At 41.4% G+C, this 23,725-nt stretch overlaps 1 protein-coding gene across 1 annotated transcript in view; it reads right to left on the bottom strand.

Annotated features, from left to right (window-relative positions):
* The window catches only part of FBN1 (fibrillin 1), a 250,589-nt gene that overhangs the window by 52,648 nt on the left and 174,216 nt on the right, over nucleotides 1–23,725 (bottom strand). Inside the window, exons 33-45 of the mRNA XM_061180331.1 lie at nucleotides 21,690–21,812; nucleotides 21,414–21,536; nucleotides 19,839–19,964; nucleotides 17,918–18,040; nucleotides 16,036–16,158; nucleotides 15,576–15,740; nucleotides 13,363–13,431; nucleotides 13,152–13,277; nucleotides 11,810–11,932; nucleotides 10,992–11,150; nucleotides 8,142–8,213; nucleotides 4,518–4,643; nucleotides 1,508–1,630 (exon numbers count right to left, since the gene is read on the bottom strand). Coding sequence (XP_061036314.1) covers nucleotides 1,508–1,630; nucleotides 4,518–4,643; nucleotides 8,142–8,213; nucleotides 10,992–11,150; nucleotides 11,810–11,932; nucleotides 13,152–13,277; nucleotides 13,363–13,431; nucleotides 15,576–15,740; nucleotides 16,036–16,158; nucleotides 17,918–18,040; nucleotides 19,839–19,964; nucleotides 21,414–21,536; nucleotides 21,690–21,812 — 1,581 coding nt within the window. The remainder of the gene's footprint in view (nucleotides 1–1,507; nucleotides 1,631–4,517; nucleotides 4,644–8,141; nucleotides 8,214–10,991; nucleotides 11,151–11,809; nucleotides 11,933–13,151; nucleotides 13,278–13,362; nucleotides 13,432–15,575; nucleotides 15,741–16,035; nucleotides 16,159–17,917; nucleotides 18,041–19,838; nucleotides 19,965–21,413; nucleotides 21,537–21,689; nucleotides 21,813–23,725) is intronic.

The raw sequence follows: 23,725 nt of genomic DNA, 5'->3' as shown, positions 1-23,725 counted from the left end.
CCCTTTCTTGTGAGGATTTCGATGAATGAGGGAAATGAAGATTTGGCTACAGACACTCCTTCACAGTACTTATCGCTGGTTAACGCTGGATGAGCTTTATTTATGTTACTATTCTACAAGAAAACATGACAGGGCTTAAGCCCCAGCAGGCCCTGGTTGGATGTCTTGTCTTGATGTATAAAATAGTTCTTCCCTCATCTTGCCTGAGCATGAAATGGTGTGAAATGACATGTTCTATATTATCAGCAATTCCTTATTTTGATTGGAATTATTTCACGCAGTTTCAAATAAATATAAATTACAAGCAAAATGCAGGGAAGTGGTATGAATGCCAAGTTTCATGAGGGCATTGTGACTCATATCAGAGACGTCCTCACTTTTCCTGTCCTGTTTTGTTTTGTTTTGTTTTTTTTCAGTACGAGGATAACAACTGCTCTGCTGACAAAATGCTAAATACTTGCACATGTTCCTTTAAACCCCCAAAACAAGTCTTGATTCTCAAAACGAGTTTTTGTTCTGGTATTACACCCTCTTCCCACCAAAGTCTCATAAAACAATGCAAAATACCCTACGGAAAGCAGTGCACTTCCCACCACTTAATCACTGGTGGGCAAGGAAATCCAAGGAAAATCTGACCACGTTGCTTGGTGTTGTTTCATTCACAAATGCATAAAATATCCAGGAAATTCCTTGTGAAATGAGCCAGAAGCAAAATAACACACTCTTCCTGACCTCCTTGCTAAATATACAGTGATTTATAATTACTAAAAAACTCAGATGAAAATCATTCTGAGGTATTACTTTCCTCCTGGGCTGAAACACCAGTGTTTTTATTTTCACACCACTGGCTACAAGATACCATCAGATACCTAATAATTTTACTATCAATTTAAGTTGGTAGCACGATCATCCTTCTTATTTCTGCCGCATCCCTGACAAACGGGAACAGCAAAAAAATTTAACCTCTAGCGGATAGTTTCTCATTTTACTGTAGGTGACATAGCAAATAAAAGGCTTTCAGCGTTTGCTGCCCTCAGTTGTGTAAGCTGTTTAGGAGAAAAAGTGATACTGTTGGTTCTTTTTCCTTGGCTTGTGCAGTTTAATCTTGCCCAGCTCAGGAGAGCTTTGCCATCTAGACTTGGGGTATGTGGCCAGAATGGTGACCACCTCACCCACTCCAGGGGGATTATGTGAAAGGAAAAAAAACGTATTTGGTCCTGAATACCAGTTAGGGAGTGTGTATGTGTGTGTGTGTGTGTGTGTGCATTTGTGGGAGTGGGTGTTTGCAGCAGGGCAGCAGAGAGGCAAATTTGGAAACGTCACACCTCCAAAGGGAGAAAAGAGCTAAGTGTGAAGACATTTCAACAGTTTTCCCTTTTTCCCAGTTTAGTTACTACAACTCAGAAGTCATGTATTCTTCAACCTAACCATCTCAAAGAAATCCAGGTATCTGCAGCTCAATGGGGCTGGCCCATCGGGTGGGCGCTGGGCGGCGGGGACTACTTGCCATTGCACTGCCCTGTGGAGGTGAAGCGGTAGCCGGGCTTGCAGTCGCAGCGGTAACTGCCCGCAGTGTTGATGCACTCCGCGTTGCGCTGGCACACCGGCCCGTTCTGACACTCGTCGATATCTACAAGCAGGAGAGAACTGAATTACAGGGAGGGCAGAATCTGGTGTCACGCTGATGAAGCCTCTCACACAACGTGGATTTATATTTTCTTGTTTTGATCGGTTCTACTGAACAAACCATGGAAGATGGAAAATTTGTTTTCTAATTTTTCTGTTTTACAGATATTTTTCAGAAATGCAAATACTTGATTTATCACCACACACGGCTTCTAATGCTGCTAATGTCTAGAAAAAGTTGTGAAACTCAGCTTCAAGGGCCCGGACTTGATACGGGTATAGACCAATATCCTAGGAAATCTTGTATTTGCTCAAAGCCTGGGGGTTTTAGGATTCAGTTGGGTTGCTTTTGTCTGGAAGGTTGTGAGGTCTGCAGAGCAGAGCATCTCAAACCTTAATGTGCATATGAATCACTTAGGATTTTTTTGAAAGGCATCTCTGATTCAGCATGTCTGGGGAGAGGCTTGAGACTCTGTGCTTTCAATAAGCTCCCAAGTGATGCTGGGTGCTCCTGGTCCACAGACAGTGCTTTGAACTGCAGGGCTGCACAGGCTGTTGCTTAAATTTCTGCCACATGGCAGTCAAATCAAGCAGACTTAACATGAGAGATTGCACATAAAACCACTGAAAATAACCAAACGCTCACTATCAAAGGAAAGAATAAAATGGATATTGTGTGCTCCAGGGCTTTGACTATGCTCAGGGAGTTGTTTGTCTATCTTTTAAAAATGTTAACAGCTACCTAATACAGTTCAAATTCATGGCATTGCAAAAGTTACTGCACAGTCCAGGCTATAGCATGGGGCAAAATACATATTCCCTTCCCCTGCTCTTATGAAACATTCTAATTCAGTCTAAATCCAGTAAAGGGAATAGCCTGTAACACAGGTGGGAGTCAGCCCAGCACCAGTACTGGGGTTTCATGCAGAAGTCGGCTCAGCCACAGAAGTTCCCACAAGGGGGCGGCAAATACATCAACCTAGGCCTCCTAGGTGTGTGCTTTTGTGGTGGGAAAACCTCAGGACTATTGGCAGTCAGTGGGAGTTTCTGTCTAATATGGGGTGTGCCTCTCTGTACAACAGATACAGAAGCAGAATATGCCTACCTTGGGTTACAGTGGACCCAGGACCCAGCACCACCTCACCCACCAGGCCTGCCCTGCTCTTAATTAAGGGTGTACAGAAACACAGAGGGTACCTTGTGTAGTTGGAGAAGCCAATCGGTGTCACGGACAAGCATTTCTGTAATGCATCAGATGCCTAACATCTGATTATAGACATACTTGGGGAGGGCAGACGCATGGATCCTCCCTAAATCACTTCTGGAATCCATTCCAATTTCAGTCTGGCTGAGGCATGTACTAAATCAACCTTCCTTTTCTGATTCTGCGAGCTAAGAGTGTGCTGGGAAGCAGCTGACCCTGGATTAAACATTCACCCTGAAGATGGATATCCTACGAAACGGAAACCAAAAGTTGGAGCGCTTTGTAATCTCCATATCCAGTGAATGCTACCCTGACAGCAAAGTGCCTTATGCTGGTGCAGCTGTAGGTTTTCAGTCTCATGTGTGTAGCAAGGTCTAGGTTGACGTGGTGGTCCTGGGTGGCCTTACCTCTGGTTTCTGGCCAACGGCTGCTGCTTCAGCAGATATAAGTGCCAAAGAGGCACCTGGGTAAAGTAACCAGCTCTGAATGGAAGGGAAGCGGAGATGCCACAGAAGGCGGCAGGCATCCTGAGGCATGTACGACAGGTGGAAGACGGTGGCTATGAGCAGGCAGCCACCTCTTGCACTATAAGGTCACCTGCTGTGGGCTTTCTTCTCCATTCCCACATCATGCCTCCTCCCCACACCTGATCCTTGATGACCTGAAGCCCAGGGCCCGAACCAAAGCCCGAAATGACTATCTCCTTAGGAAGGCTAGGAATGGCTGTCACCGTGTTCCCACTCCCCCGCAGAGCAGGCAGAGGAAGGGACGTGGGCCAACTTGGCCATAGGAACAGAAAGCCTGGTGAGGAGAATTTAACAAGTATGTGCTTGGGGCTGTAACTTGATTCATGGTCTATAAGTTGTCCCCAGTTTAGGAGAAAAAGATTTTTTAATATTAAAATGTTGACCTATGTGCTCTAATACATGCTCTAAGGAGCAATAAGCCTTTCTAACATGAACAAAAACTCTGCTAGAGGCTCTAAGTTTAAGTATTAAATAGAAAATTATTCTAGCTGTCCTAGGGCCCATGGTATATTTAATAACCAGTAACGTCCCTTTTACTAAAATGTAAAAGAACACTATCTTCCCCAGATGTCGGAAAAATATGAAGTGCGGTAAGGAATGCGCAGAATCACAGCACAAACACATGGCAAGCGGAGGTAATTTGAAAATGAAAAAAGTACCATTTGCACGCATGCCAACATTCTTCATATAAAATCGAATTTGCTGTTCTTGCCATTTGGAATTCTCTCATGCATCTGAAATATTTGCATTAACCTTGTTTTCACTTGGGAGGAGCAAAGGCTCCGTTTGGAAGAGAACACTGATTTTGAGGTTCAGCTCAAGATGACTGCCCACCACTCATGCTCACTTTCAAGCAATGTGAAACAATAGCCATCTATTGGACACACCCGGGATCTCGAGGCTTTTCCATATCAGCTGGGAAATCTAATACATTGTGTGTGGGGGGAGAGGGCTGGGGAATGGACATCCTGCTTTCCCCGCTGCGTGTTAGGGAATTTTTACATGAAATGTCTGTTGATCCACATGGTGCCCTTCACTATTGCTAGAGTTTGATGGATTTCTGAAATTCCAATGTTATGAAATTGGCCACATGTGTGTGTGGGTATGCAGCTCATCGGGTGGCTCATTTCTGGATGCGATATAGTGACAGCCTCTCTTACCTTCGCAAACCAACAACTTGTCATTATAGAAGAAGCCCACTGGACATTCACATCGGAAGCTGCCAACCATGTTGATACACACGCCATTTTCACAGACCCCTGGGATCTCCCGACATTCATCGATATCTAGAAACAGAACAGGTACGTGTGAGTGACGGAACGGCACAAGGTCCCTCTGCAGGGTAAACTGGAATTGAAAGTCAGCTGCTTCTAATTCATTCTATGTAAGGTCTAAAGCCAAAGAAGAGAAAGCACATGTGTATGTGTGTGTACGTGCTTGCGTGTGTGCGTGTGTGCTGGGGTGGTGATGGAAGCGGGGATGGCAGTGAACAGCAAATTGAGATAACTAGACTGCTTGTCAGACACGCATGTGTCTATCTGACTGACTATCTGTTTTTCCGGTTTTGTCTTATAACATCAGCTTTGTCCAGGTAGGAGCCATCTTTGTCCCCACCGGGCCCTGTGCACCAGATGAGTAGAATAAAAGTGACTGCCAAGAGAAAGTGGTCTCTCTACCCCAAGTGTGTGGTGGTGTTGGTCTAGAATGGGAGAGGAGAGCTGGTGAAGAACAGAGGAGGAGCCCATGGTCACGGCCAACTCTGATCTTCCAAATTCCACTTCAACACCCCCTTTCTCCTTCACATGGCTTTCGAAAGGAGGTTAAGTCAGGTCTGGGGATGTAAGCTGGGCCTGGGCTGACCATGAAGACAGAGCAAGCACCAAGGAAGGACTGTCACAGTAGACTGTGGCTTCCCAAGCCCAGGTGCTGGGGCTGGCTTCTACGCTACGGTGTTACCGGCCCCTGGTACACTGTCTGACAAATGTTAAGTGCCAATTAAAATGTATTCAATTAAGAGCCAGTACCTGGAAGTGGGGTTGGTGAGCATTAAAACAGGACCAAAGTAGGAGTGAGAGCAGGGCCAGGACCCAGGCTGCTAAAGCAGGCTGGCCAGCTGGTGAGGGAGCCACGTGGGCAAGTCTGGTCTCCTCACCAGCCTGGTGGGTCCACTCGCTGTCTGACCTGCTCTGAACTCCTGACCATTCAGTGTCCTCTAGGATAATAACGGTAACAGTGACAGTAACAGTAGTGTCTCCCTTGCTATATGCCTGGTATATTTCTCAAGCATTTAACCTGGATTTAGTTACCAAATCATCAGGGCCACCTTATGAGATGGTCTCTAGGTTACTCTGACTATCCTCATGATGCAGATGATGGAACTAAGGCCAAGTCAGAGCATGGAACTTGCCAAAGACCGTACAGCCAACAGGAGGCAGAGTTGGGATTCGATACCAGGAATCCGCTAACAGGCTGTCCTGTCTCCCGTATGCTTTTCCACAGTCAAACAATCTTCACAAAACCATTAGCGAAGTGTTTGTTATCCCAGAGGGCCCCTCTACCAGCCCTCTGGCAGAGTTTCACAAAACACTTCAGAAGCCGGCAGGGAATGTAAAGCTTTGGTCTTTCCAATCCATTAGGTTTCTGTTATTGTTGTTGAGATACTTTCCTTTACATATCATAGTCAGGAGCCTCTGCAAGATACTTTGTTTGCATAAGTTGTAAGAAGATGGCTGTAGACTTAAGTGGAACTCACAAGAGCTTTCAGAAGAATCACACCCTAAAGCCAATCTGTTTTAAAGGAGAAATTTGACAGGACATGGATTTATGTTGGACCTTTTTCTAAAGGGCTTGATTTTGTTTGAGGACAAATTGACCTCTTTAATGGAAGTAAACCAGCTTAGAATATCAAAGGGTATATTTCCATTTTGAATACAAGTAATTATGTTTTAGATTTTTCACACATTTGTCATTCATGTTCTTAAAAAGTTAGGCAAAGAAATATCACAACTACGTACTATCAGCAAAAAGCAAAAAAAAAAAAAAAAAATTCAGACATTCTTGAACTAGGTACGGGTTAAAACATGAAATGTTATGTTCACATTCATTTGTTTTAAATATAAGAGATGTATTTTCAAGTTTAACAATAACAGGCTGGGTCAAATTTCTAGCCATTGTTAGGCATAAAAGAGCAAAAGCGTATATTAAAAATTATATTTTCTTTTCCTGTCTGGATTCCATTTGAACTTCAACTTGGAAAAGTTTATGTTTAAAGACAAGATTAATAAACTTGCTATAGTTTTAACCCCACACGAATGGGTTCTATATGCCAACAATCTTCAGACCTTTCAGAAGAAGAATATAAAGCTTAAATAAAACAAAGTTTCTCAGTCATCTAAATATTTTGTCATGCTGGAATTTGCTAACAATAAGTATACTGCTAACTATCACATTTCCAGTTTTCAAGAGCTAGCGGCAAAGCAAGCTGTGAGTCAGGACTGGATTCTGGTCTCAGCTCTGTGATTAATTAGCCAGGTGACCTCAGCTGAGTCCCTTCCCCTGTCTAGGCCTCTGTCCCCTCAACGGTAAGGCAAGGCCTAGCTGATGTGGACTAGACGATGTCTGAGGCCTTTCCAGTTTTATTAGTGGATGTTGTTCATGCTGTTTTGAGTCTTTGCCTGCTGCCAACATTAGAAGGTAGGCCTTGCTGGGGTACACGCCTGGTCCATCCACGGAGAACGATGGATTCTACTATTAAAGACCGCTTATCTTCAGATCAGAGATTCTAAGGAGATGAAAAGATCTGTTTTGGGAAGGGGAAAAACAAAGCAGCTAGAGCCGGGTGTTTCAGGCCAATGCCATTTAACAGGTTTTCTTTCCAAATCATGAAGTTTCTTTGGACGTTGACTAGGCTACAGAGCCATATGTATTTGGCACTAAGAGAGCCAGGCTGATTGCTGGAGCAGACCCTTGTTTTCTTAAACAAGGTCATTGGAAAGGCTGATGTGGATTTCAGTTTACTTATTAGGAATAAGATGGAACAGACCAAGTGGTGATGTTTGCTACTAGACACAACTGCTCAGAATTAAGAGGGGCATCTAAGGATCCATATAAATCACACTGGGGAAAGACTCTGAGAATGCAATAGCTTTCCATCTGCTTTCATGTTATTTGGTTTTAAACCACAAAGGCATCACTTCCATTGGCTGAACGCTGTGCAATACTTCTGAATCTTGCATAAGCTTCCCTAGCACTGCAGTGGTGTCTGCTCCAGTTACCAGACAGGGCCTCAGATTGGAAAGATTTTTTTTTTTTTTAATTTCACATCTAAAAATCCCAAAGCAGATGACCTGAGGAGATTCTATGTGAGATAAAATTGATCCACCTACACATAAGGATTGGTATGAACAGTCATATTAAACTCAGGTCTTAGTCAGATGGAAGGATTGGTAATTATAGTCAAATCAAACGTCAACTGGCCCTACTCCCAGAATCTCTCTTTGTTGATGCCTAGGGTTGGTTTAACTAAGCTTGATTGTAATTCTGTGAAAAGCTCTCCAGTCCCCTTAATCAGACAAATGCTGCTGCCAATTAGGTGGAGCTACACAGGGTGTCTGTACTGTTTGTTTCAAACTAAGAATCAGAGTTTCAATAAAGCTAAATGGCACTGTTTAATGATTTGTTCCTTCTAAGAAAAAAAAAGCAAACTGAGAAAGTAACAGTGTGTACTTCCTTTTCTTAACACAAAGGCAGAGACAAAAAGTTCCAACAAAGGCATCATAACTCACCAACAGGTAAACCAGTGTAAATGTCGATGACAAAGCCTGGCCTTTGACTTCCACAGAGTGTAGCAAATTCATCTGCAGTGATTGAACAAAGGTGGGTTGAGCGGGGTGGGAACAGGGGTCAGCAGAGAGCAATAATTAGGCTGAACAAAATTACTTTGTATCCATTCTTGAAAGGTATTTACCTGTATTTTGAAAAATTTAAAATAAAAAATTAATCTGAAAATTCCTACAGATGGTGTAAACTTCTCCTTAAGACAAACACTGAAGGAAAAGTGACCTCATGTTGATGTAATAATGAGGGAGAAGCAGAGGTCTCTATATCATATGCCACTCATTTGTATGATCTTGCCTGTAGGAATCTGGGTCTCTATAAGGATGTTGTTCAGCTCTGAACCCAGGGACTGGCATGAGTGCCTCTTTCTACTCTGCATTAAGGGATCTAGGATTTAACGAATGTATACAAAAGCCATTTCCTCGATAGACTGGGGGAGACCGTGGCAAATCTAGCTAAGTTCTTGATATGAGGTCTATTAATGACTAATTCACGTCAAAGAACCAACTTACCTCATTACTTCAAGTTTTGGAGCTGGATTTCTTTTGGTGCAGCTCTCTTGTTCTCTCTCTCTCCCTCCCCCCGACCCTTTATCTTTCTCTCCTTCACCTGAATTCATCAAAGTTGATAACAAAGGATGCACTAAATGTCACCTGTGGTCCCTTTTAACTCTGTGATTCTGTAATTCCAGATCATGAGTGTAACCAGTATAGCATGGTATCAATTTAAGCTCAAGATGGCCATTGCCTTATGGGTCAAACCTACTGAAAATTAGTAAAAGGTTTCCAAAAGTATTTTAATCAAAATGTAACATGTTCTCTTCCTAGTGCTTTTATTTCCTTATAGAAAAAGGAGTGAGGGTCCACTTCCAACAAGTGTCACGCCAGCTCCACTGACCATCCAGACAAATTTCAGGGACTCCTAAAATGTGTGCTGACTGCATAGCTAATGAACAGCCATGGCTGGATTTGGCCAATATTCAACATGAAGACGAAACCCTGCATTTTATATTAAGAGTATGCAGATTCTTAAAACTCAGACAGATATTTCTGAAAGTAAATGATAGTCTTTATCAGAGATCTCCAAAGTGGTCTGCAGGGGAATGTACAATGATCCATCAAGGTAAAAAAGAAAATACTAGGATGTCTATCTTTGTAAAATCCAATTTTAAAATTAATTTTGTGTATATTTTATAATAGAACAGTTTATGAAAATAATCAATGCATTTCTCAATATAATTGAAAACAAACATATAGAGACATATACACATATACTTTTACTTGTAAATACACACAGCAAGTATGTGTAACCTCCAGGTTTTTTAACGATAGGTATGTATGATCAAAAGATTTGAAGGCTATTGGTCAAGATCAGGGGTCAGCAAATTTTTTCTTAGAGGGCTAAAAAGTAAATATTTTAGGTTTTGCAAGCTGTGCAGTCTCTGTTGAAACTACTCAACTATTTCACGAAAGCAACCATAGATAATATGTAAATAAATTAGTGGGGCTGAATTCTAGTAAAATTTTATTTACTAAAATTTGAAGTTCATAAAATTTTCAGGTCATGACATATCATTCCTTTGACTTTTTTTCCAACCATTTAAAAATGTCAAAATTATTTTTAGCTTGTGGGCCATACAAAAATAGGAGGAGGGCTGGATTTGGCCCATGGGCTCTTGTTTGCCAACCCCTGGTCGAACAACATCTTGCAGAGTGGAGACAACTCATAATTCTAAGTAATGGTTATTACACTATTTCCAGAGTAAACAATGGATGAAATGGTATATTTTACTAAAAAAGAATCTTCTGTTTTATGCACTGTCAGGTAGCACCAGACAATAGGTTTAGGATTTTACATATCACGGTGGGGAATGGAGTAGGTCCCACACAATTCTCAGATCAGTACTCTGCATGGTAGTTCATTCAATCTAAATCATAAAGATAATCTAGATCATCATTAGTAAACGATGTCCTCAAGATATATATGACATATATCATCTACCGTATAAGAACACTGCACCAAAGTTTTTGCTTCATTTACTGCTAAGATGTAAATTAGACTTTTTTTTTCCAAACAGATAACATTATTTGGATTTTTCTGCATGAGGATATAAGAAGAAATTTCTCTAAGATCTCAATATCAAGGAGTTGATCTTTTCTGCTTGTCTTTAGTGTTGATTTTGCTTTGTGGTCATTGAGACTCTTAGATTCGATCACATCTCTCTCTATATGAGCTGCTAGAAGGTTTAGAGCCCAAGTTATTGCTCGTTGCTGGCAAGTGTGTAGGAATTCCCAGCTTGGATCGTGTGTATTACCCTTGTTCCTTGCTCTGAGTTTCTTACCCTTGCCTGCCATTTGCATTAGGCCTTCTTATTTTACATTTGCATCTTTGTGGGCCACCTTGAATTCTTTCTGGAACAAGATTAGTTATAAATAAGTAAAACTGATAGGACTATGGTTTACTTATTTGTCATACTGCTTTGCCCAATGTTTCCAGACTTTTAGTCATATGGCAGACTCCATAACAATGATAACAATGCTTATATTTTTGTGATATACTGAGTCTATACGTCTGGTGAATGAACCTGGGTATAAATTAGAAAGCATATTCTGTGACTCAGTTTTCAGCTGCAAGGACCAAGATCAACTGTGAATTTAACTATTTGCCCTTGTGAGCTAATCTTTTCTTATGAAGATCAACGATGCACCCTTTTCTTCCCTTGCTGAGATTCATTTCCCCAACAATTTGTGGGTAATGTACCGAGCTATCTTTCTGGTAACGGTGAAACTAAAACTCACCTGTGCTTGGGATGGGACACTGTTCACAGGGCTTATTCCAGGCCCGGCCAATGTTGTAGGAACAACAGCACATCTTCTTGGTCATATTGAACAACAGTTCTCCGTCGCAGGTCTGGTTGTCAGCGTAATAGTTCCTGTAGCACAAGCTTCTCCTCATATCTAGAAGAAAGGAGGAAGTTAAGGGAATGGTGATGCCATGGGGAAATCACGACAGGGAGATTCTAAAGGGATACTTAAGGAGTGAATCTCTTTTGAAGTGTATTGTAACTTGACTTCAATCAGGGCAGGAAAAGCCTGCTCTCACACAGCTCTCCGTCGTCCTACGCTGCTACAAGAAAAAGGACTTTGAGAAATATATTCCCTGTTGTTTTGTGCCACAGAACTTAGTCATCACGTAGCTGCGGTGTTAATAAACTTTACGTGACTCTCCACCCAGTCTCCTAGTAACAATTCTCCACTGCTATTTGGCAGTGATTTTCTCATTTCCGACTCATGATGTTTTAATACTGTAGGTCAGTGCTGTAAATATAGTTGTATAAAGATACACCCAAAGTCAAACAAAAGAAGTACTATTAAACCTTTGTTTGGGATTTTCCAACATTACATTTTAAAGAAAACTCCCAACCACCCACACGAGGTGGTGAGAAAAGGCCCAGCTTATGCTTTACAGGGGAGGAGGCTCTCTCAGTGAAAGGGTGGCAGTACTCGCTCTTATGAGTAACATAATGCTGAGGACTAATTGCTGGCTCGGAAGCTCTTTTTCTCTTTGCAGATGAGGACCAAACAAACATGCACTATAAAGAAAAGCTGGGACTTACCCATGCAATTATTCCCCCCATTCACTTGCATGTAGTCTGGAGGGCAAATACAGGTGTAGTTGCCCACGGTGTTATAACATGTCCCTGGACCACAGATTCCGGGAGTTTCACATTCATTCACATCTATAATCCAAAGAGAAAGTGGTATGTGAATATGGAAATTTCACTCTTTGGAATGGTCTGGTACTCAGGGTCAATATAAATGTTGATGGTCTTGGAGAAAATCCACAGGGCACTTCGCAACCTGGATAAGGAAAATGGATGTTTCATTCATCAGTGTCCTTAGTCTGTGCTAATGTGTGCATTTTCAGGAGAGGAGTTTTAGAAAAGGAGATTTTACCTTCTGATATGAGTTCTTAATAAACGAGTCCAAAACATCCTCAAACACGTGCAGTGATGGTAATGTGGAGAAATTATAATTCTCAAGTATCTTTCAGGAAGATAGCTAGGTACTTCATATGCTCACAAAATCTCAGGAAGGATATGATATATCCTGAAGCCATCAAAAACTGGCTTCATGAATCTGCACTGGTAAGACAGCACAGAAGTAGGTATATCACGCCTCCTTCCCCATTTTCAAACACAGGGGTTGATTCTAATTTTTGTTAACTCTGTGGGTCTTAAGCTGTGTCATGTGTATTGTGATGCTTGACTAATACTCAACGAGGTTGTCACTGCCGAGGTCACCTAATAAGCCTTTTGGAGAACCAGAGGAATATTTCCCCTCCAGGACACAGGGAGGTCTCCTCCCAAATCTGTTGTGTGACTCCTGTATATAGATGAAAACCATTTCCCCACGCTGGTCAATCGTCCACGTGTTCTGAAAGCTAACAGTGGTCGATAGTCTTCATCTTCCCAGTAACACAGGATGAACAGGAGTCATCACTTGCATCATAAAACCAAAGGGGCTGCCTCCAAAGAGAAGCTCATTTAAATGCTTAGTACAAATGATAAGTGGTAAAGGACAAGAAGAAGAGCCCAGAACTGTCCAGAATATAGAAGCCACTGAAACGAGACCTGTGCTACTCCAATAAAAATGGCTTTTCTGAAGAGCATGGAAAACTCTGCAGGCATAAACAGGCCTATGGCTCAAGATAACAAAACACCATTTCCCTCAAAAAAAAAAAAAAAGGGAGATTTAGGGTGTATTGGACATGATATTCTGTCACTAACATGAGCGCAAGCTGCCACATGTGTGGCATCGTTTCCTGGCCATGTTCGCACTTAGACTATTGTGCTGTATTGCTAGAGTCTCAGTTTCCCTGGTGACTAACTGTGTGCTGGTTTTTGAGGTCAGTTCTTAATATCTGAAAGAACCTGTCATCCTAAAAGGGCCATTTACCATCACACACTCGGGTGTCTTCATTCAGGTAGTAGCCCGTCGGACAGCGGCACTGGAAACTGCCAAAGGTGTTGATACATTTCCCGCCTTGGCACAGCCCTGGGAGCTCCTGGCACTCATCGATATCTATCAAAATGACAACGACAGCATTGTAAATAAACCCGAGGCAGTTCCAAAGATGCGCACTTTAAGATAAGCGAAACAGAATTACCTTCCAATATAACCGTGATAGGGTTGGGTCGAAAACCTTCTCCTCCAGGACAAAGAATTTTGTACTCAGCTATGGAAACAACAACAAAAAAATCAGACTGAGTTCTTCTGAATCTAAAATTTCTAGAAATAGTATCCTCAAGAGAAAAACTGACATATCCATCTGAAAATATTCATTTTCAGGAATCTCTGGCAGTTACCCCACTCACCTGAAGCAGGTTAACATCTTTGTATATACTTGTCCTTTCAAATGGCTTTTTCTATGTGTGCCAAATGTAAGGCTACTGTCCTCAGTCTCTGAACCTTCCGCCTACTCTCTGGTCTTATGTTCTTATGAACTATTTTATTCTCTATCAACATATTATTTCTTTCTAAAGATTTTTCTTTCCCTTTTTATTTTGTAACCATCTCCTCCATTTTTATGTTTTGTTCAGTCTTACTTCCTGGGAATCACAACTTCCCTTCATATTGTTAATCAGCTTGTCTCCAAAACCCTTTCCAAACAGCCTTAGGAAAAGCTGTTCTTTCTTGGTTCCCATCCCACTTCTCTCCTTAATGACTAGAGAGCTTTCTTGCCCCTCTGTTTCTACGGATGGCAACACTAATTCCCCTGGTTTCCAAAACCAACTTTTTACAGTGTCCTTTGATTCCCTCCATTAATTCTGTCATCCAAGTATTTCACTCGAAAACATTTTTCAGTGCCATGCACCAGCAGTGTGATCCATACAGGAACACATGGATGAGAATGACCCGAATCTGCTGTATCATCCTGACAAGCGTCTGTAAGAATCAGTTCTTTCATAATGATCATGGTCTTTCCAAATCTGATAATCCCCCTCCTCAATTTCTGAAATTATATGTTTATATGCATAAATGTATATATGTATGTATTGCAGTTCTAGCTCTGATCCAGTTTGAGGTGGGGTGGACCTCTATTGCTTGGCTAATCACTGTTACTCAATAGACCCGACTCCCCCTGCCCCCCACCTAACCATCTTGCTTTGATTCTTTCAACATCAGTGAAATTAACTATCCTCCTCTTTTATTTTTCTCTCCCCTTTCTGCAATCATCCACTCTTTTTAAGTCCCCTCTTTCATGTCACACCCTTCCTTCAAGCCCCAATTAAAAAATGCACCAAGTTATCACCACCCAGTGCCAATCACAACTGACTTCCCTTTCTGAATAAAGGAGAGGAGGTGCCTGCCAAGCATCCATCCCTGTGCTGAGTGCTTTTCATTTAATCCTATGAGGCACATTATGAATGAGGAAACAGGCTTGCTGACTCCAAAGTTACATGGGTGGCAAGTGACACAGTCCTAACTGGAACCAGGTGTGCTCTTTCTCCCACTCATGGCACTGAGTCTGCTCTTCTTTCTTGCCTTATTGAGGGCTACACTGAATTACAGCTCTTATGTTTAGGTCATATTTTGCTAGACTGTATACTCCTGGAAGGCAGGAACCACCCATTAGACTAGAATTAGCCATCCAATTATCCATAAATTATCACCTCTGCACATCCAAAGTACATCCTTTAGGTACTCAACAAATAATTTTAGAAAAAGTAAATAAGTGACCCTTCAGCAAGGAAAGAATCAATACCTATCCCAATATACCCTGTAAGCAGCAGCCACTGACCTTTGCCCCAGAAGCTACATCTGACTCTAAATCGTAATACAGCATCCACTTAGAAAAAAGGAAAGCCTTTTATGTTTTTAGAAGACATTATTTATGTCCTTAAAATCACACTCTAAAGCTTTCTTTCAAGTCATACCACAAGAATGGAATGATCTTCCATTTCATATTTGCTTAGTTAATTGCTTCTTTTTCACCCAGGGAAACTCCCTTCTGTCCTAGAGCTTCTAAGACTAGCCAATAGATGACAAGAGGAGAGATCAATGTGTCCTAATATGATATAAGTAACCTAGCCTGGAAAATCTTCTTTAAAATACTGCTATCTTCTTTTCACTCAGACAGAAATGAGATGTTGCCTGCCCTACTTAACCTTTTAGTGCAAGCCAACTGGGGACATGTTCTGACTTCCAAATTGGGAGTGGGATTCTTCAACAGGGCTGGAAGGACTGATCTCCCCTCCCTGATTAAAGAGTAGAGACCAGTGGCAGCTCCCTCCCTCTGTGGCTTCTATTCTCTGGAGCTAGAAAGGAGAACTGGACTGAGCTGGAATGATAATAATAAATAGGAGGATGTCCACTTACATGTGTTCACAGCAGGGCACAGCTCACAAGGAGTACCCCAGGCTTTACCCAGAGAACAGCAGCAGGAAGCCTTGGAAACACCAACTCCAATTTCATTGCTACAGGCTGTATCTCCATTGTCTCCTCGAGGTCGAACATCCAAATAGCAATTTCCAGAGCGGGTATCTATTTACCATATACAAACAAAAAAGCGTCAGGCAAATTCTTTCTACGTAAGGGTTGAAAATTCAAACCCACTTCCAAAACTGTTTAATAACCATAATTTACTAAGAAACTAAAAAGTGCCCAAACACACATACTGGGAATTTACCTAGAGAAAAGGACCTGAAAGTATAAACCATATTTAGGAAATGTTTAAATTTTTATACGATTACTTTTTAAAAATTTGAGAATGCAACGTTCAATGTTGCTTTAAAAATAACAAACAGTACGTTTCTCTGAAAAGTTTTTAAGATCTTACCAACACAGCCAACTCGAGTTGGATTCAGCTCAAAATCGGGTGGACAATCACAGGTATAGCTGCCTGGGGTGTTGACACAGTTCCCACTGATACACGTGGTTGGATCCAGACATTCATTAACGTCTAAAAGCAAACAGCAAGGGGCAGAGTTATCGCCCGAGCCAACGCGGGGAAGGCATCGCCATAAAACGGTAGCACCAAATCTAGGGCTCCCAACTAGAATTTTTAAGAGTTTCCAGTTGTCGTTACCCCTAGAAATATAGTCTTCCACTTCTGAAATAAAACCCCTCAGGAAGGAAATATGTCATAGTCTTTGGTCTTTTTCCCCTGGAACACATTTAGCATTCGAATTTGTCATCAGGAGAAAATATAACTTTGGAACTAGGAAAAATATTTCAGTGAAGGTAACTGAAAGCAAAACACTACTGTGACCTCGGTCAACCGAAACTTCAGACACAGGTTTTAAGAAAATCTATTTAATATGTGCAGCTTGTTATTTTATCAAATGAGACCAAGATGTCCCAGGGGACCGTCAGGAGCAGACGACTTCTGCTGCCTCCCCCGCTGGGCGTGCTGGCCTCGGTGCAGCTGAGCGCAAGCCCAAACGCACACACAAGGCCTAGCGTGTTTCTTCAGGCCTGCTAAGAGTCTCTCTCCCATCACGGATGCTGGGTTGAATATGTCCCTATCAGTTTCTATTCCAAAAACATGTACAGGATTCCAGATATTTAAGACACGGGTTTTGGCAAATTCCACCCCTGTGCAATCCTTTTGTCTATTTTGAATACGTGTAAAATATTCAAGAACAGACACGCCGATTCAGAGAGAAGAGATTGGGAAATGAGGATGATACTTTCTGCTCCGGTCCTCCTGATCGGACCTGGTAACCCTCTTGGAGGTTCCATTGTGGAAAATTCTTTTGCTCAAATCGCATGTGACCTTAGAGGGACAGGATAAGACTAACAGAAATCAGGGTGGGTAGAATGATGCTGGTGGTGATTTGGAGAACTGAGGAGAAGGCATGGCAGTGGAGAGGTGACTTCCTGCTTGCGTGCTAGAGGCCGGCTTGGTGTCATAATAGTGTTTTGAAAAACCAAGAGAAGTAGGTGTGCTTGGGCAAGAATACCTTAGTCCTGAGCAATTTCAGGGAGGTGGTGGAGGTGGTCATAACTGGAGAGCCACTGAGTCATGGCTTGTTTAGGCAGCTGGAAAAATTAGGGTTTTCTTGAAATCCTGAGCCCATACAGAATGGAACTTATTTCCTTAGTATCCTTGAATGGAAGGGGACGCTAGGGTGGAGAACTGAAAATGGCTCTCAAAGTCTTAACTCAGTGCTGAAATCAACCAGTGAGGGTCTACAGAGTGCCCGCTATGGCTTTTCTAATTTTTTTTTTTTTTAATGTTCCTGAAGAGTTCTTTGCTCTACGAGAAAATGATCTACACACTAGAAATGGGTGGCTGACTTCTAGGTACCACGTCCTCTGGTGACCACCAACAGGCCAGGGCTCGGAAGGAGTGGGTATCTCAGCAGAGAAGTTCAAGACAAAACCCATGATCCCAGGGCACATCCTTCAAAAGGAAACTCTCCAAAAATGTGCCCAAGGAGAAAAGGAACGGCAAGCCTGGAACATGCCTCTGTAACCATGAGCTTGATTCTAGGCTACTAACTCTGCACCTTTAACTCTCTTCAACTTTTTCCTCTGCATGCTCACATCTAATCAGTTCCAGGTCTGAAGAAATTTATTCTGTGATTCCTAATGCTTCTGCATCCCTGCTTTTCTTTTGTGACTCTGCGAATATCCCTGTGCGATCCTGCAAGGCCCCAACAGCTGGGTCCCCTGGGACGCCTGGGAGCAGATTTCCATGCAAATGGATGCCTTACCTGTGCAGTTCCCCCCGCTTCTGTCCAGTTCATAGCCGATCTCACACTCACAGCGGAACAGCCCAGGGAGGTTGTGGCAGGTTCCAAAAACACAGATGTTCGGAAGAGAGCACTCGTCAATATCTTGGGAAAGGAGGAAAAGGGGGAGAAATTAAATTAGTTTTTTGCTAAAGAAACTGCCTAATGTAATTAGGCAAACGATGTTATTATTAAGAAAATGAAGACTATCTGACATCGGCCTAGGTCCTTCTCCTATAGACTTTCAGATGATCTGTCATCTGTAAGGAAGTCTCCTAGGTGAGAACTTCCCTTTTCTCAGCCCCTATTACAGGCCAAGCAGTGGGCTAAGCATTTTATGTATATGTATCTCATTATGGTGTTTTACGTAGCTCCACATCGCTTTTGTGAAGTAAGAGCCAAACAAGCCAACTTAGACTAAATTCTTTGGTTGTTCTTATCTATACATTCACTGTTTTTGTTGTGAGTTAAAATTTTAAGAACCACAAAGGCTTTGTGGTAACTTTTATCATCAGTTTTTATAGTCCTCTGTGTTCCTAGTACCATGGTGTGTGTTTGCAGTTATTGATGGAGATCTAAAAACTGCGGAGGCTTTTTCCAGGCCTCTGTCCCTGCCTCAGGTTAACATGCTGCTTGTATAATTAGCACGCAGGCACATCTGCAGCCTTGAGACTGGCTTTTAATAGCCATAAGCACTCTGCCAGTGATGATTTATATTAAGAACAAACAAACAAACAGAACATTCCCTTATAGCATTAAGGGAAGCAAAATTTTCACTGTGCCTATTTCTGCTCCCAGAGGTGGCACAGTACCTATTTTCCTTGGATGTTCACAGTCACAGAAGTAAACAAGGCATTAGGCACATGATCAAGAGCATAATTAGTTTCTTGCCTCAGAGGAATTTTATATCAAACTCTGCCTATTTCATATAAACTGTATAAAGAACATCCAATGGTTCCATAACAAAGAAAAGTATTTACATAGAACTATATGAGGGAATTAGTATACATGTCACAGCTAAAGACTGACTTGGAGTTAATGTCCTAGTAACAAGCAACAACGATTAGTTAAGACATTAATCAGGGTCTTGTTTAAACCTCTACTGTCAATCGTTACCATGTGTTTATTTCTACTGAAATTTTTTCAGTTCACTGTGGTCACTAATTCTTCTCAATGAGGGATAATGTGCTTAAATTTGACAAGTGTGGGTAAAGAGAAGAATCTTGTGTTTCTTAGTGGGATCCATCCTCAGCCAACAGGCTCTCAGGACTCTTCCTGTCTGACCAACACTTCTCAGGAAGATGGAGCCTTACGCTGAGAGACATCTTGACCTAGGGTATCATCCCTAGGGGTTCCTTACTAAGTGGATTTGCGAAAGTCTGTTCCACGTTCATATGTGTTAGATATTTGGAGACCATGTGAGACATAGCCAGGACATTGTTCTACCTACGGACAAGACTATCCACTCTGCTGTTATTTTAAAGCCTTTATTTCTAGAAACAAAACCATAGCAGAGATTAAAAACTGTGTCTCCATATTTGGAAAGAATCCTTCACTATCAGGGCACCAGCACTTTGAGCTCTCTCCACCAGCAATGGGGATGCATATGTTGCACTGAGTTGGTTACCCCCATTCTCCTACGACTAATGGGTGTACTCTTGCAAATCATCTGGCTAGGGCTGGATGTGCAGCTTATGGCCAAATAGCTGAGATTTTCTCTGCACAAAGAGAAATGGTCCAGCTGGAGACCCAATCTGTCCACAAACTGAACTGACCAGGTTAGATGGGAAGCCAAAACACAACTTGGTGTAAAAAACGAACAAATGAAAGGCATCAGGAATGTTTCAATAACCTGATCTCATCAGGCCCTGCAAGGCCCCCCGGCAGCTTGCCCATCACTTACCTTCACAGGCTTTCCCGTCAGCACTGGGCACAAAGCCCATGTCACATTCACAGCGATATCCTCCCGGGGCGTTTAGGCACTGGCCATTGCCACACAGATTCAGGTTCTCAGAGCACTCATCAAGGTCTACAGCCAGAAAGAAACACAAGTTACTCTTCCTTAGTTAGGAGTTTTCTGATTCCTCAGGTCCAACAACTTTTATAATTGTCAGCTTCCTGAGGGTAGCGGTATTTCATCATAATTTCGACTTGACACATTAAACTCAATTTTCTCTTTTGAATACTAATATTGACTATATAGTAAACATGGGGTTCAGATACAGAATCCTGAATGCTAAATTATCTCTAATGGGTAATGAGTCAAACAGATCATTGACACTAAGACTTCTGCAAGCAGGATCATCAGCATGAGGACACATCCATGACAGGAAATAACACGTCATGGTTTGTGCCTGATTCTCAAGCTTCAGGCTCTGCTCAGATGGGCAGCAAAAGACCTAGAATAGCAACTATAGAGGAGACCAAAGATTCCTGCTTAATCTCTTCTGAGTTTTGCTACTAATCACAGGTGTTAAATATCAGACACATGAACCATACATGCCTGGTACATGAAACTTGGAATATTTTCTAAAAAGCAATGGGACGTTTATGATGACAAAACTTCACTGGGTTAAGCAAAAACAATTTCAAGTATGATAAAACTTTTAGTGAGCTAAAACAAAATCCAGGTAAATCACTTACTGGCCCTCAGCCCCTTTTATGTTTAAATGACTTCTTGTAAGTCATTTAAGGATAAACTGACGCTTCAGGTCCTATGAGCTTCTATGCTACCTAACGGCCAATGAAAAATGTACCTCAATATCTTATTTAATACCAATGCCCTGACTTAAAACGTGCTGTCTGTATTATACATGGTCATGATAAGTGTATATATCATTTCTTTATAATCATGTTTCTAATCATACATATTTAAATATATGTAATAGTTCACATTAATTCTACGACTACTCATTAGCACTGAGAAGAAAATGTCATTAATATATTGTAAAACTGGAAGTGAATGAATTCCTTTCAAAGCAGTTATGAAACTCTTACTTATACCAATGTGGAATGATAACAACGATGGCAAGTGGAAGAAAAATATATGCTGTTGATCTGATCCAGAATGTCTAATTTCTTTTCCTCACATAGGTTCCTACAGCAAGTTCACACTTGGTTTTAATATGGAAAACAAGTCAGCAGTGAGAAACAGGCACAAAAATATAAAGGCTAAGGGTGATGAAAGGAAGTGTGATTTATTTTAAACTCATGACATCATTACATACAGTGACACATATATCAACTATATAACTATATATACATCTATGTAAATATATATTTAGTTTCTGAGGTCTCCCTAATTGAGTCGGCTGCAGATTTCCATTCCACAGGAATGTCGTTTCAAATAACCAATATTTTCTGTTCCAAGTTGTCTATAACTGACCCAGCCTTCAGAAAAGAACTGATGGTTTGAAAGACGTCGAGCACCTTGCTTTTCTGACTGCCGTTTACACAGTTGTTTCCAACACGAGCCTACCTGTACAAGTGAAGCCATCGCCTGTGTATCCTTCCTTGCAGAGGCAGCGGTAAGAGCCCATGGTATTCTTGCAGTCTGCATGTTGGCTGCACATGTGGGTTCCATTGGAGCATTCGTCCAGATCTTAAGGAAACAGGTCACACATCATTATGAACAGAAAATGTGACATTTAAAATCAGTAAAACACAAATTAAATTTTTCTTTACAGAACTGATATTTTCATATTTATAATCCATGCAGTTCATGAGAAGAAGTTTCTGTTATTTTGCAACCCACCAGTACACTTAATGCCATCTCCAATCCACCCGGGGCTGCAGCTACATTTGAAGCTTCCTGCCGTGTTGGTACATACAGCATGTCTGTCGCAGTTGTGTGCTCCAATTTCACATTCATTGATGTCTGGAAAAAATAACCAGTGGTTTAAAAAAAGTTTAGCAAAGATGCCTTTTGGGTCTTTTAAATAACTCAGCAATATTCAAAAGGTGACTTGCTTTCACATTTCTCACAGTATAACATAGATTGGTTTAGCATCCACATGTATATGCTACATAAATTGAACAGATTTAAATTTCAATTTATGAAGAACAACATAATGCTACTTGCTGTTGTTAACTCTAATTATTTTCCATTATTTTAAGGTAAGTGTCCAGCCACTGCAAAACAAAATGAACCTCCTTCCAGTTGAAGATCTTAAAAAGTGAGTTGCCTAACATTCTATCCTATTAATGCTCATGGTCATTTGTTTCTATTCCCAATATTTTTATTAAATCAACTATAGAGAAATGATGCACATTGCTTTCATATCTCATATAGACAAGGAATACAATGTTGTTGGCATGTTAGAAAGCTTTTTCAATCATATTCTATACACTAAATATATTTTATTCTTAAATGTAAAACACCGTATTATTTAATCACGCTTTATTTCTATAAAAGTTTTACTTTAGGTATTGCTAATTCAAGCATTTGCAGAGAATATTCCTTAAGGCAGTGTGTGAACTATCTTTTCTCTAGCTAGCACTTTGGGACCCAAGCCTTCTTGCATATTTCCTGTAAAACTCAAGTCAATTCAAGAGAGATTTTTCAGTAAAGGGAGAACCAGATTAGGGCCACATTGCTAAAAGACTTCAAATTCTCAAAAATTCTCCATTCTTCAAAATTCCATTTCCAAATTTAGCCAAGATAGATTCTATAATATAAAAGCATTATAGAAGAGAATATATGTAGAGAACAAATGTATGGATACCAAGGGGGAAAGGGGCGGGGTTGGAGGAATTGGGAGATTGGGATTGACACATATACACTACTGATACTATGTATAAAATAGGTACCTGAGGGGAACATACTGTATAGCACAGGGAACTCTACTTAATGCACTGTGGTGTCCTAAATGGGAGGGAAATCCAAAAGGGAGGGGATATAGGTATATGTATGGCTGATTCATTTTGCTGTGCAGTAGAAGCTAACACAACACTGTGAAGCAACTATACGCCAATAAAATTTAATTAAAAAAAAAGAAGAGACTATAAATTATAAAGTAAAATATGTTTTGTTTCCTGTGATATTGTGATTTATAACAAGAAGTGTGTATTTGGTCTTTGTCCTGTTTCTGGCACAGAACTCCTAAAACCCTTGGAATTTCCTAAGTGCTAAGAGTGAAAAAAGGTGTCTTTTGTTATGTTAATGAGGTGACATTTGGAAAGCACTTAAGGATGGGGGCTGGTTGCCAAGAGAACCACAGGCATGATTAGAGAGGTGGAATTTTCAGTCCCACCCCTTACCTCTAGGGAGAGGAGAGGGGCTGGGGCTGTAGGTTGAATCAGTCACCAAAGGTCAATGATTTAATCAATCGTGCCTCTGTCATAAAGCCTCTAGAAAAACCCCAAAAGATAGGGTTTGGACAGCTTCCAGGTTGGTGAACAGTGAGGACCTGGGGAGAGTGGCTTGCTCAGAGGTGGCATGGAAGCTCTGTGCCGTCTCCCCATACCTCGCCCCATGTACCTCTTCCATCTGGCTGTTCTGAGTTATACTCTTTTATAGTAAACTGATACATCTAACGAGTAAACTGGTTTCTTGAGTTCTGTGAGCCACTCTAGCAAATTAATCAAATTCAAGGAGGTGGTGGGAACCTTTGATTTATAGCCAACTGGTCAGAAGCACTCATAACAGACAACCTAGACTTGCGACTGGCACCTGAAGTGTGGACAGTTTGATGGGACTGAGTCCTTAACCTGTGGAATCTGACACTATCTCCAGGTAGATGGTTGTCAGAATTGAGTTGAACTGTAAGACAGGGAGTTGGTGATCATTAT

The sequence above is a fragment of the Eubalaena glacialis genome, chromosome 2 (assembly GCF_028564815.1).
Source record: "Eubalaena glacialis isolate mEubGla1 chromosome 2, mEubGla1.1.hap2.+ XY, whole genome shotgun sequence".
Taxonomy (NCBI): domain Eukaryota; kingdom Metazoa; phylum Chordata; class Mammalia; order Artiodactyla; family Balaenidae; genus Eubalaena; species Eubalaena glacialis.
The sequence above is the reverse complement of the archived record's forward strand: the minus strand, read 5'-3'. Positions and strand labels throughout refer to the sequence as shown.